This window comes from Ahaetulla prasina, chromosome 6, assembly GCF_028640845.1.
Source record: "Ahaetulla prasina isolate Xishuangbanna chromosome 6, ASM2864084v1, whole genome shotgun sequence".
NCBI lineage: Eukaryota > Metazoa > Chordata > Lepidosauria > Squamata > Colubridae > Ahaetulla > Ahaetulla prasina.
This window is the reverse complement of record NC_080544.1, coordinates 36,615,149-36,629,427: the sequence shown is the minus strand read 5'-3', so window position 1 is coordinate 36,629,427 and position 14,279 is coordinate 36,615,149. Positions and strand designations below refer to the sequence as shown.

Sequence of the window (14,279 nt, the reverse complement as noted above, 5' to 3'; positions counted from 1 at the left end):
TATGTTATCCTTAGGTGGGACATTCAGTTTTTAGCAGTATTTTGCTTAGTGCTTTCATTTTCCACTTAAAAAGCAAAACAAAGTAAAAATAGCCTTATTTCACCACAATAAGTATTATGATAAATATATGTGAAAGAACCTGATAAGGTTTTGAAGAGGAAAATATTTGCTTTTCTTTGCAAAGTTCAAGACATGATTATCCCCAGGAAAAAAGCTACATTTCTACTCAGCACAGAAAGCTGAGCAACTCAACTTGAGGTGCTCTTTAATGAGTCAGTTTTAAAATACACCAAAATAAGCTTATACTGACTGCCACTTTCATTAGCAACCCTTCTGCTCCATTGCTGGTAAATGTCATCTTAAATAAAATAAATAAATAAAAGTGAAATAAATGTTCAGCTAAGATGAGAGGCCTTTTGCTGTTTCATTTTCTCCAAATCAAAATTTTTTTTTGAAGAATTCACATTTATTTCATTATTGTTCATCATTCAAACATTCTGCACAAATTTATTTTAGAAATGCACATCAAAAGCATGCTGAGTCGGTTATTCCTTTGGCATTTCAAAGTAATGAATTCAGAATTCTAGAGAATATCTTTGGAGCTGAAAGTTAACATTAACACCTGAAGCGTTTTTGAAAAATTTTTCTTTTGGGATGAGCTTCCCTGCCAATAAGGTATCATGAAAATGTCTTTGAGGTTTTGATATTATGGCAAATACGTTGGAAGCAATCTATTACAAGCACAAAAGAAAACTGGGGGAAAAAATCACCTTGTTTTAAAAAGAAAGCCACATTAAATATAAAATAGAAAGGGTGACTCTTTTGAGCTGACAGGTCCAGGTGGTATGTGTAATTGAAATCTCGCTGCAAGGATTTGTAATGCAAGCTTCAGTGAACAAAAGCTATTATTATAAGATGGTTATGTTTGTTTTCTTTCTCCTTTCATTGTAAGATACTTTTAACTGAGGAAAAAATGTCTGTGTCCTGGTGTTTCAAATCTTAACCATCGGTACCCTAATACTGTGCATCTTGTGTAGCATTCTTGGGTTACAGGTGCCAGCTCATTAAAGAGAGATCCTACCTGAAATGAAGAGAAATTTCCTGACAGTAAGAACAATTAACCAAAATTAACAATTAACCAATTGATCATGTTACGTGATCAAGTTTGATGCCTGTGGACTAGATCTCCAAAGTCCCTTCCAGCCTTATGATTCACTTGCTAATAAGATGGATGAAATACTCCTCTTAAACAGATACAATTCTGATTTTTACAATTCAGCAGTCCTATGCTTCTCTGAAACCTGGTTAAATGAATCAATTGAAGATAGCAGCCTGCATATCCCAGGGTTTCAGATTGAACGATCAGGCAGAATTACAGAAACCTCTGATAAAAAGAGGGGGGGAGGCTTATGCTTATATATCAACAACAGCTGGTGTCAGGATTTAACTAGAATATACAAATTCTGTGACGAAAACTTAGAGACATTAATTATCAACTGAAAACCATACTATTCGCCTCTTTCTTCTAATTGCTATGTATTTCCCACCACAAGCCTTTGTAAACAAGGCGTTACAAATTCCAGCTGACCAAATTATGGAGGCTGAAGCCAAATACCCTGATTAACTGGCCATTATTTTGGGAGATCTAAACAAGGCAAACTTAAGGAAAGAGCTACCAAAATACTTTCAGCATGTCAATTGTCCTACTAGAGGCAAGAATACTTTAGAACATTGCTACACAACACTAAAAGATGCTTAACGGTCTTTACCACGAGCAGCTGTAGGACACTCTGATCATTGCATGAATCACCTTGTACTTGCTTACAGGCAAAGACTTAAATCCACAAAACCAACAATTAAATCAATGAAGACCTGGACCGAGGAGGCAAAATTAAAGCTACAGGCTTGCTTTGACTACACTGATTGGAATATTTATGAAGATACCTCTGCAAACCTGGATGAATTCAAGATACTGTAACATCATATGTCAGCTTTTGTGAAGACCTATGTGTACCCACAAGGAACTTGCAAAAATACAAACCTTGGTTCACACCTAAACTTAAGCAGCTACATTGTTCCAAAAAGGAAGCCTACAGAAAATGTGATAAAATGCTGTACAATCAGGCCAGAAATGTATTAACAAGGAAGATCAGAACAGCAAAAAGAAGCTACTCTGAAAAGCTAAAGAATCAGTTCTCAACAAATGAACCAGCAAACATGTGGAAAACTCTTAAAAATATCACCGGATATGGCAAACCTTCTTCCAAGGCTGAAGGAAATCAACAACTGGCAGATGACCTGAACGTGTTTTAGTGCAGATTTGAAAGGCCCCCATCTTCACCCATATCTTCAATAAATCACTAGAGATCTGCTATGTTCCTTCTTGCTTCAAACGCTCTACTATCATCCCAGTGCCGAAGAAGCCCACCATCAAGGAACTGAATGACTACAGACCAGTTGCTCTAACATCTGTAGTCATGAAAACCTTTGAGGCTAGTGCGGTCCCACTTGAAAACCGTCATGGATCTGCTGTTAGAAGCCTTGCAGTTTGCATACTGAGCAAATAGATAAACAGATGATGCTGTTAATATGGCTCTGCACTACATCCTACAACATCTTGAATCTCCAAAGACCTATGCAAGGATCCTCTTTGTAGACTTTAGCTTAGCATTCAACACCATCATTCCAGACACTTTTTTAACTAAGCTAAACCAGCTACAGGTACCGGAACAGACTTGTAAGTGGATCATAAGCTTCCTAACAAATAGGAAGCAGCAGGTGAAGCTAAGCAGAATCACATCACACACCTGTACAATTAGCACAGGGGCCCCCCAAGGCTGTGTGCTCTCCCCACTTCTCTTCTCTCTGTATACCAATGGCTGCATCTCTAACGATCCATCTGTTAAACTATGGAAGTTCTCAGATGACACAACAGTGATCAGTCTCATTCAAGACAATGATGAATCTGCATACAGACAGGAGGTTGAACGAGTAGCCTTGTGGTGCGACCGGAACAGTCTGGAACTGAACACACTCAAAACCATAGAAATGGTGGTAGACTTTAGGAGAAACCCTTCCATACTTCCATCTCTCACAATACTAGACAACACAGTATCAACAGTAGAAACCTTCAAATTTCTAGGTTCTACCATATCGCAAGATCTAAAATGGGCAGATATCAAAAACGTCATCAAAAAAGCACAACAAAGAATGTCCTTCTGCGCCAACTCAGTAAGCTCAAACTGCCCAAGGAAGTGCTGATACAGTTCTACAGAGGAATTATTGAGTCTGTCATCTGCACCTCTATAACTGTTTGATTTGGTTCTGCAACCCAACAAGACAGACACAGACTTCAGAGGATAATTAGAACTGCAGAAAAAACAGTCACTACCAGCCTGCCTCCCATTGAGGACCTGTCTACTACGAATCAAGAAGAGGGCTGTGAAAATATTTACAGATCCCTCACATCCTGGCCATAAACTTAGGCGCAACTTAGGCGTCCTCCTGGATGAACGGCTGTCTCTAGAAGATCATTTGACGGCCGTCTCCAGGAGAGCGTTCTACCAGGTTCGCCTGGTGCGCCAGTTGCGCCCCTTTCTGGACCGGGAGGCCCTATGCACGGTCACTCACGCCCTCGTGACGTCTCGCCTGGATTACTGCAACGCTCTCTACATGGGGCTCCCCTTGAAGGGCATCCGGAGGCTACAGTTAGTCCAGAATGCGGCTGCGCGGGTGATAGATGGAGCCCCTCGTGGCTCCCGCATAACACCCATCCTGCGCAGGCTGCACTGGCTACCTGTGGCCTTCCGGGTGCGCTTCAAGGTTTTGGTGACCACCTTTAAAGCGCTCCATGGCATAGGGCCGGGTTATCTACGGGGCCGCCTACTGCGACCAGATACCTCTCACCGACCGTGCGCTCTCACAGGAGGGACTCCTCAGGTGCCGTCAGCTAGGCAGTGTCGTCTGGCGGCGCCCAGGAAGGGCCTTCTCTGTGGGGGCTCCCGCCCTCTGGAACGAGCTCCCCCCAGGACTCCGTCAACTTCCGGACCTTCGTACCTTCCGTCGCGAGCTCAAGACACATTTATTCATCTGTGCAGGACTGGCTTAGATTTTAAATTTTATAGGGGTTTTAAATTGATTTTAATAATTATATTTCTATTTTTAATGATAGGGCATTGGAATAAGTTTTTTAAAGATTATTTTAATTTTGTGTATCGATGTTTTATATGCCTGTGAACCGCCCTGAGTCCTTTGGGAGATAGGGCGGTATATAAATTTAAATAATAAATAAATAAAATAATAAAACTGTTTCAACTCCTACCCTCAAAATGACGCTATAGAGCATTGCGCACTAGAACACTAGACACAAGAACAGCTTTTTCCTGAATGCCATCACTCTGCTAAACAAATAATTCCCTCAAATTATTGTCAAACTATTTACTAAATCTGCACTACTATTAATCTTCTCAATGTTCCCATCAGCCATCTCCTTCCACATATGACTGTATGACTGTAACTTCGTTGCTTGTATCCTTATGATATATATTGATATTGTTTCCTGGTTGCTTATTTGCACCCTATGACTATCATTAAGTATTGTAAGTGTTGTACCCTATTGAAGGTACATTTTCTTTTACGTACATTGAGAGCATATGCACCAAGACAAATTCCTTGTGTGTCCAATCACACTTGGCCAATAAAAAATTCTATTCTATTCTATTCTATTCTATTCTATTCTATTCTATTCTATTCTATTCTATTCTATTCTATTCTATTCTATTCTATTCTATATTCTAAGACAATTTCTAAGCTTTCCCCAATTTGGTTGTCTTCAGATGAGTGGAAATTCTTACACTCACTATTCTGGCAGTTCAGGCTACAAATATAGGGAGCTATAGTCCCAGCGTAACTAAAACTAGAACCAGAATCTTAACACAATCCCTTAAATGCCGCTTGATTGGCTATTTCCTAGCTTGGAGTGACACAAGAAAAGTTCTTGTGCTGTAGGTCTCAAAAATAGATTATGGAAGCAAGGGACCTCTTTCCATCTTAATGCCCAGATAGGATCAGAATGAAAAAGGGAGTCTAGAAAAAGCCTTAAGTACTGCAATGCCCAGGAAAATAAATGTTGTATGGTTTAGGTCTCAGCATAGATAAATTAGTTTCCAACAATTTGCAAGTATAGCCCAGTGGTGCACTAATTCTTCCCAAAGTGTGGATTTCAGCTCCCAGAATTTTCTATGACCATTGTTGTGAATTCTAGGAATTAAAGTTCACATAACTGACCATTGATTTAAGGCATAGATTTCAAACTCAATTGCATCACATGACATCACATGATATATTGCAACGTTTTTTGCCGTTGCAGAGCCGGGATAGGTGCGGCCTGCATGTTATGCATCCAGCCCATGGGCTGCCAGTTTGACACCTGTGATTTAAGGGACCTCAGTTAATAGACCCTGGGTGAAGAGCAACATCTCATCACTGGAGTTTTAATTCAATTCAAGTAACACAAATCTAGGAGTAAATCAGAATCTATGATTCATAAATCTATGATTCATAATGCATTTTAATTACTTACAACATTCTTAGCATGATTAATTTTATACACACTGACTTTTCTCTTCAGAATGTATTCTTTTAGTAGTTATCAATTATGGAAAATAAGACCATTGGTTTCTTTTGTGTAGTATTGCTTAGAAATGAAAATCCAATTTTGCCAATGTATTATATAAAATTATTTATTAAATTTTTTCCTATACATGCTGATAACCTAGAAAAATCCTGCAAATTCCTAAAGACTGCCAGTGCCACTTATGAATATGACTTGCTCCTCACTGAGATTTTAAATTATATCTTGACACTAGTACTTCAGACTGGAGTGGAGAAGATTTCTTGGTTGACTGAATGCTACTGCATATTTACATTCACATTAGGAAGAAGGCTCTATTCTGTCCTTCTTCCTGACATAATAGTTTTCTATACTGTACTATATGGAATTTTACAGGGAGAGTAATGAGACAAAAATTCATCATGGTGGCATTGTAAAATAATATTCACAATGCATGTATGAATGAAGAAATTGGAGAACTTGATCTTACATTCATAGAAGAAAAGTCTTCATATTCTAAAATAAAGCAACTAAAAAAATTGATATTCGGCTACACATTGAATATAATAGTATTGTTTCATACTGCAATTATTTATATATTGAAGTACCAGTGTTTACCAAAGCATTTTTTGAAAGATATTAACATTTTAAAAATAAAAAAAAATTAACTTGAAAAGATGTGTCTAATAAATGTAAAAGGGATGGGAATGAAAATATTCTGTTTTTCTATAATGTTTGAACCTTGCTTTCCAAATCTGACTTTGTCCAGTACTGTTGGGACTATTAATCTGACTTTGTCCAGTATTGTTGGAACTAATAATGGGAATTTGGGATTTTTCAGTCTAAAAACATGAAGGATAAAATGGGCAAGGCCAGCCTATTAATGTTAAATCACTGTGTTGAGAGAAAAGAGGCAAGTTATAACTTCTCCCAGCAAAGACAAAGGAAATGAGTGTTGTCAGTTTTAAGGCCAAAAAATCTAGCCCTTTAATCTATAAATATACCAATTAAAATTATTTCAAATTGAATAAAGCATTATTGAATATAAAACAGGCAAGGAAATTGCTCCATGGGTTCCAGTTCAAGGCAGATGATGTATTGCATTATTTATTGTAATCACGGGGCAACCTGCAGCCTTAGGGCCTAATTTTAAAAAATCCATTGCTAAGTATAGAAGCCTTTTGCAAGCACACAATTCAATCCTCTAGCAAAAACAACCTTCCTCTTGCCCAGAAGCTTTTCATGTGAAGAGAAAGGAAGAGGGAAATGAGAACATCAAAAACTTGCTTACACAGAGGGTTGCAACTGACGAAGGAAGAAGAAATGCTAGAAGGAAAATGGATACTTTTCCCTCTCCCTATATTTTTTACTCTGATCTTGGCCACCATTTGTTTTAGCTGTTCCCATCATTGGAAGGTTCCCTAAACAAATCTGTTTCCCTAAACAGAATACCGCTGTAGCTGTAGAATACTGTAGCTTTTGATGGGAAAAAACTTGGCTGCTCCTAGTTTACCTCAACAATCGCATAAATTCAGGGAAATATGATCTAATGTTAATGTATTAGTGTAGCATTGTAGTAGCTTATTTGTATTTTTTTCACAGGTGGCCTAAAACTGTGGCAGGTGTAACCGCTTACCATTCATGTTTTCAGCATTCCTTAAGATCAGCCTCCTTTCTGAATGGGGAAGAAGAGTTAAAAGCATGGCGTAATTGTAACCGCACAGGTTGGTGGGATGAAGAAAACTATTCCAAATGTCCTTATTCACAGGAAGTAACTCAAATCCTTCATGCCTTCAGTCAGGTAAACCATACTGTCATGCATAGAATTTAGTGTATGTGTAAACTTCACACAGTTCTTTCCAAGTTTCTGCAGAGAAAGTCTTTGTTATCTAGGCTATATATCAAGAATAGATTCTAAGCTATCCAAACATGTACTATAGCTCTAGTTGTATTCAACTATTCTATTTTGGAATAAGAAAGCATAAATAGATTGTGACATTGATTCAAACATAGTTCTTGTGGTATTATTCCTTATCTTTAATATTCATTTAAATTAAATTATTGATGCTGGATCAGTATTCATGGTGCTGATAAATGGTTCTGTCAGGGGAAAGTTGCTTGACAAAAAATTATTTAAGTTACAAATATTGGACATTTTAAGTATTTTAAAACACAGTGTTCGTGTTAGACAATTTAAATATTTTACAATATAATGTTGTTTGCAAGTTTGAATTATACATCAATAATATTCTTCATCTCTAGAAAATAAAAAACATTAATGTTTTAAATATAGAAAATGGAATTAAACTTTTAACCGAATTTTATCTTTTGGAATTTTTTTTCAGAGGCATCTAAATGCTACCAATGCACTTGAATTTTCCCATCAGCTAGCAGCTTTCACAAGAGATGCTGCCAAATTTGCAGATAAAGAGGATGTTATCTATTTAGCTTACATGTTGGAAAAACTAATTCTATATATGGAAGAAATCAAAGACGTAAGATTCTATTTGGCTAACATGATGATGATTTAATGTTGGATTTAATTTAATGTCCATTAACTATTTTTTTGGGGGGGGATTCTTTTTAAAAGAGTAATTCCAACTTTTTATTCAAGAGCTTTTCATAAAGTATTTTAAAATTTGAATTATATAATATACAGGTAATCTTTGGGTTATGACTGTTCATTCAACAATCATAATTATAATGGTACTAAATGAGAGGGACTTATGAGAGGTCCTTCAAATTCCAGCAATATCACCTGTAGTCAGAGGTGATAGCAATGTGGATGCTCAGTGCCCAGTTCACGAGTACAAGTTTTGTGGTTTTAATTTCCAACATTCCGTACCAGCTTCTCACAGGCAGAGTAAGTGGGGAATCCTGCCAGCAGGAAACCAGATGTTGTGCTCATGTGAGCTCCTCCCTTAACAACCTATGCAGTCTTCATTTAAGAACAGCAACAGGAACTGCCATATTTGGCAGATTTCTAAGTAACATCATGTAATGTTGCACTTTACAGCTGGGAACAGAGTTTCTAGTTCTAATTGCCTTCGTAGTCTAAGGATTACCTGTACTTAAAGAAATTATTACTCATTATAGAGTTTTCTATGACCATATGCGTTTAGGATTAAATTTGTTTAGTTTAATAAAACTTCCATTGCAGTATTTTGGGCTGATGATTGTTACACGTTGAAATACTTTTTAAAATTTGTTTTGGCTTTATTACTTTCCTTCTACCTTTTTAGTTTGCAAAATTGATCTTGGAAGGAGTAAATATACCACTGAATGTGAAACCTTGTGATTCAGAATTAAAACTTAAAACTTTTTGATACCAATATTTTTATATTGATTATACTAGCATTTTTGCTTCAAAGGGGTGAAGTTTTTCTGAGCGGTCGTTCAATTTAACATTTTCCTAGACTCATGCCGTTCATTGCTCTTTTCTGAAGAGCTAAATAAAGCTTCCTGTGGTTCTAACCTTGTCAAACTCATGTGAAACTCATGCCAGTAAAATGTCTTATGCTTTTTAATTCTCTTGATGTTAAATGGCTTGGATTTTAAACATTTTTACAATGGTGTTTTAGATGTCAGCTAAACAAAAGTAGCTAAATTAAAGATCTATCTATAATGTTTTACTGAAAGGAAAGAGACTGTGATCAGTGGTTCTGCCTCCCCCTTAAGATATATTTCCTGACTAACAACATGACCAGTCTGAAAAGCCCAGTGCTTCCCAAATCCTCTTTAAGCCACCCTAGCAGTAGTAACCCCTTATTCATATTTATATATTCTGTATATATATATATATATATTTTTATTCAAAAAGTTTTACAAAATTTTTTTCCCCCTTTCCCCCCCTCCTCTCCCCTCCCTTCACAACCCCCCTCCCCCCCCCGACTTCCCGAACGGGCACAAGGTATAGTTAAAAATAAAACAAACATATGCTAAAAAAATTTCATCCCAACTTAATTATACCCCTACAATCATCAATTCCTAACTTCCCCCAAAAACATATATTCTGTATATTTTATGTGGCTCTTTTTTGGTTGATGCAGGTAGTCCTTGACTTACAACAGTTCATTTAGTGAATGTTCAAAGTTCCAATGGCACCGAAAAAAGTGATTTATGACCATTTCTTAACACTTATGACTGTTGCAGTATCCCCATGGTCACATGATTTACATTGGCTTGCTTGACAACTGGTTCATATTTATGACAATTGCAGTGTTCTGGGGTCGTGTGATTCTCTTTTGCAAGCTTCTGACAAGCAAAGTCGTTGGGGAAGCCAGATTCACTTAATAACCATGTTAATAACTTAACAACCCCAGTGATTCACTTAACAATGGTCGTAAAATGGGGTAAAACTCACTTAACAAATTTCTCACTTAACAACATAAAAGTTGGGCTCTGTTATGGTCATAAGTCGAGGATTACCTGTGATTTGTTTTTTGTTGTGTCATGTTGTTATGTTGGGTGGCCTCATAAACCCAGTAGTGGGGGAAAATGAATAAAATAAAAGCGGGAAGCCATTGGAGCAGTTGGATTATTCTACTTCATATTCTTGAATGGATTCACCAAGGGACTCTTTATGATTGATCTTTTCTCTACTCTTGGATGTTTCTTACATTGTCAACCTATAAGCAGAAATGACTTAACTGGTACTTCTGGGGGAAAATGTGTTATCTTGGAAGCAAACATGATGATGGTCAAGTGTTGCAATATGTTGTGTTTCATGTTGTAGAATATGAACTGAGATAATCCATGTGGTCCAATAATCATGGAGCTTATGGGATAATTAACTGTGGGCCACTTCAAACATGTATCCCCAGCTCATTAAAGTGTAGTAATCCCATGTGCTCAATTCTAGTGCCCATTAAAAGATCTTTTATATGTATGTTGAATGAAGTAAAAAGAGGTAAAGTGTTAAGAATAGTTTAGGTACCAGACTATATGTTTTTGAAGAACAAGTTTTTAAATGAAGTGAACTTATTATTAAGAAAACTATTGTAATCTGTCAATGAAAAATAACTTTTAAAAATCTAGTTTAAATATTTCATTTTCCTTTAATGTGCTAATCAAAAGTATTTTACTACTATTTTTAAAATCACTATAAAAGTGTTTTTAATAGAATGTCATTTGATTTTGAATACTATGTTTGATGGTATATACCACATTAAATTGTGGTTTGTTTTTAACTTTGGGTTGCTGGTGTTTGTGTGAATTCAGTCATTGTGGTTTATTCACCAATTAGAAACGTGTGATTTGAGAAACTAGCCATTAAATAGTGGATGGGTTCATATTAGATGCAAATATAAGGAGTAACCATATTGAAACTTAACCCAACCATTCATTTGGAATTAAAGAAAGGATTTGGGGTTTGATTTTTGTGAAATGAAAACTATGGTTTGGGCTGATTTCTGAATTGAGCCACCAAGATGTTTTTTTCAAGTTTTTGTACATCAGGTATTATCTATAGTCAAACCAATGCTGTTCCCAATGCATAGCCTAATCAATTATTAGTATTACCTCTCAGTTGTAAGTATGTATTTATCTGAAGATGAAGATACATAAGCCTTCTTATGAGAGTAGTGTTCCAACAAAACCTAATCCATTTAAGTTGGACGCTTAACAATTAGCATTGCTATTTTATATATCATTTATATATAACTTGGCCTTTGCATTACTATGAGCTACAATTATTGCTTTTTTAAAAAAATGTTTATGATCAAATTCTTACAATTGAATTTCTAGTGTTTGCTTCAGGGATATTTTTTTTTTAATCTATATTGCTAAAACTATTGCTGAAAAGTCTCTAAGAAACACCTATTCTCAACAGAACAGTTGCTTGGACTCATGTAACTCTAAAATAGTTTTGACTTGATAATCATTGACTTGCAAAGAGGCATATCCATCAATTTAATCTTTTGATTACCAAACTGAAATGTAAGCTAGATGTTCCTAGAACAGGTAGTTCCTGAATGCTTCACAGAATACCGAAATACAGCTGTTTTCAATTTTGCCTTATGTTGTATAGAAGTTAGATACTTTATATTCTTTTTTCCCTTTTGTCTTTTTCTCTTAGCAGCTTGCAGATGCTGTCATAGAGATTGCCAGCAATATAATGTTGGTAGATGACCATGTATTATGGATGGCACAAAAGGACAAAAAAGCATGTGCAAGAATTGTACAGTGTGTGGCAAGCATTTCAGATCAAATTCTGAGGACCAATGCACAAGTTGTATCAAAGGTATTATTATATATGGCTTCTTGATTTGTTAAGGAAGAAGCAGACACTCCTTGAAAAATGTCTCTGGTTACATTACATACTCATCCAATTTTATAACTTCTCACATATTTTGTTCATTGCCAGAATTTACAAAGGATTTAAGCAAAGCAAAACAGTTGGTAAAGTACCACTTATTTTCATTTTAAATTACAGAATTATAACTAGAAAGCACAATAGTTGGATCCCAGTTAATAACTAGTGGAAGAAACAGCCAAGGAATAAGCCAGAAAGAGCAGAAGGTGCAATTGGCTGGGCAGGAAGGTTTTCACCTGGGAAACCAGAGTAAGATACAGTATGTGAATAGATATTTTGCCATTCTAATTGACCTAAATGAAGTTACTAAAAGGCTATAACCACCTGGCAAGTCTGCATTGAACAAACAGGTAGAAAGTCAAGCCAGGCAAGCTTTTCCCCACAGTTGTTGCAAACTGAACAGTATAGCTGAAATGTGTATTCATAGTGGGAAATGTCATGCACAAAGGGCAGAATGTCCTTGGTATAAGAAAGCAAGTCACTTTGCAACCGTCTATAGTCCTTGACAAAGAAAAATACAGTGATGTCGAGCTGTCTGACACCACATGGTTCTGCCATATAATAGGAAGTGCCTTACAAATCAGTACCATTCAGTAGGGCTTAAAACTGATACAGGAACTGAATAGCCATGATTTCACAATCTGTGTACAGCATCTCTTACAAGCTATTGACAGTGAAATGTGTACTTTACAGTTAAAAAATGCCCTATAACTGGCACTGTGTGAAGTACTTTACATAGTTTTAAAAGAAAATATCTTCATGATCTATCATGAATCCTCATGATAAAATTGAGGCTTTAAGGAAAAACATGTTCCGAAGTAATCCATTCAGCCAGAATGATATTAGTCCTGCTACATAGTCTTAGTTCTAGGACAGTGATGGTTAACCTTTTTGGTGCCGAGTGCCCAAAGTGTACGCGCGTGTGTCCGAATGCACACCTGTGTGCCAAGACTCCCCAAATGCAATGCAGGTGTCCCCTGTGCATGTGGCCCTCCCTGCTGCACATGCGCCCTGGTCCTCCCCGCAGCCCATTTTGGCTTCCAGGTTGGTGCAGGAGGCTTTCCAGGCCCAAAACAGGATGTGGGGGGCCTCGCACAGTGCCCTCATGCCCCATTTTTTTTTTGATTACATTTATATCCCGCCCTTTTCCGAAGACTCAGGGCAGCTTACATTGTGTAAGGCAATAGTCTCATTCTATTTGTATATTTATATACAAAGTCAACTTATTGCCCCCCCAACAATCTGGGTCCTCATTTTACCTACCTTATAAAGGATGGAAGGCTGAGTCAATCTTGGGCCTGGTGGGACTCGAGCCTGCAGTAATTGCAGGCAGCTGTGTTTAATAACAGGCTGTCTTACAGCCTGAGCCACACCGTGGCCTTCCAGGTTGGTGCAGGAGGCCTTCCAGGCCCAAAATGGGGCACAGGGGGCACATGCATGAACCCCCAAAATGCAATGCGAGCACTCCCCGCTCATGCGCCCCACCCCTTGTGCAAAGACCAGCTGGCTAGTGGTAGGCACGTGTCCATGCACGGTGGAGCTGGGATGGGATGACGGCTAGTGTGCCAGGCGACATGGCTCCGTGTGCCACTTTGGGCATGTGTGCCATAGGTTTGCCATCACGGTTCTAGGATGTTCACAAATGCAGAACCACAGGATATATATTGATTGTGTGACTGCAAATGAAGGGTCTTCCTGATATCTTTTTGGATGGGAACCTATTCAGTTATATGCAGGCCCCAAGCCTCTAGTCTGCCTTCTAGATTGTGAAAACCTCAGACATCATTCATATAATGAGTATTGTACAGGAAAAACACTTCTTGTAGGAAGTTTTGTAATCTTATATGTACAGATATCTTCTGATGTAGATACTTGCAGAAGTACTTGAGACTTCTTCTGTACTTGTGAGTACTTGAGACTTACAAAGCACTATTGTAAAACTTATTTCTGATAGGCTTCTTTATTGTAGAATTACTGTACTGTATTACTGCTTATGGCCAAGAGCTGAAGGCAATACTGAATTTAATAGCTATACAATCAAATTATTTTTTGCAGATAAAATAAGAAATGTAGTATCATAGGAACTAATTTTGTCAAGAGATTTATTATTTCAGCTGCAATAATAAATCCCAGAAAACTGTGTAAATGGTACTTGGTTGATACTATTTTTTTTAAATTTTATTTATTTTGTCACAACTGTATATATAAGCATAAGCATGAAATAACTATATGATATATAAGCATATATATAATCATAATAATGTAATGACTATATAAAATTGAATACAATCAAAGGGATGGTAGGCACGTTGGTGCTCTTATGCACGCCCCTTACAGACCTCTTAGGAATGGTGT

At 37.1% G+C, this 14,279-nt stretch overlaps 1 protein-coding gene across 3 annotated transcripts in view; it reads left to right on the top strand.

The window, feature by feature from the left end:
* The window catches only part of ADGRA1 (adhesion G protein-coupled receptor A1), a 471,200-nt gene that overhangs the window by 217,030 nt on the left and 239,891 nt on the right, over nt 1–14,279 (top strand). For 2 of the 3 annotated variants that reach the window (XR_009155704.1, XM_058188058.1), the window contains exons 9-11: nt 7,214–7,412; nt 7,957–8,106; nt 11,688–11,852. Coding sequence is in view for 2 of the 3 variants with exons in the window: in XM_058188058.1 (XP_058044041.1) it covers nt 7,214–7,412; nt 7,957–8,106; nt 11,688–11,852 (514 nt within the window). In the remaining variant the exon portion in view is untranslated. The remainder of the gene's footprint in view (nt 1–7,213; nt 7,413–7,956; nt 8,107–11,687; nt 11,853–14,279) is intronic. The other variant, XM_058188059.1, reaches the window with a different exon arrangement.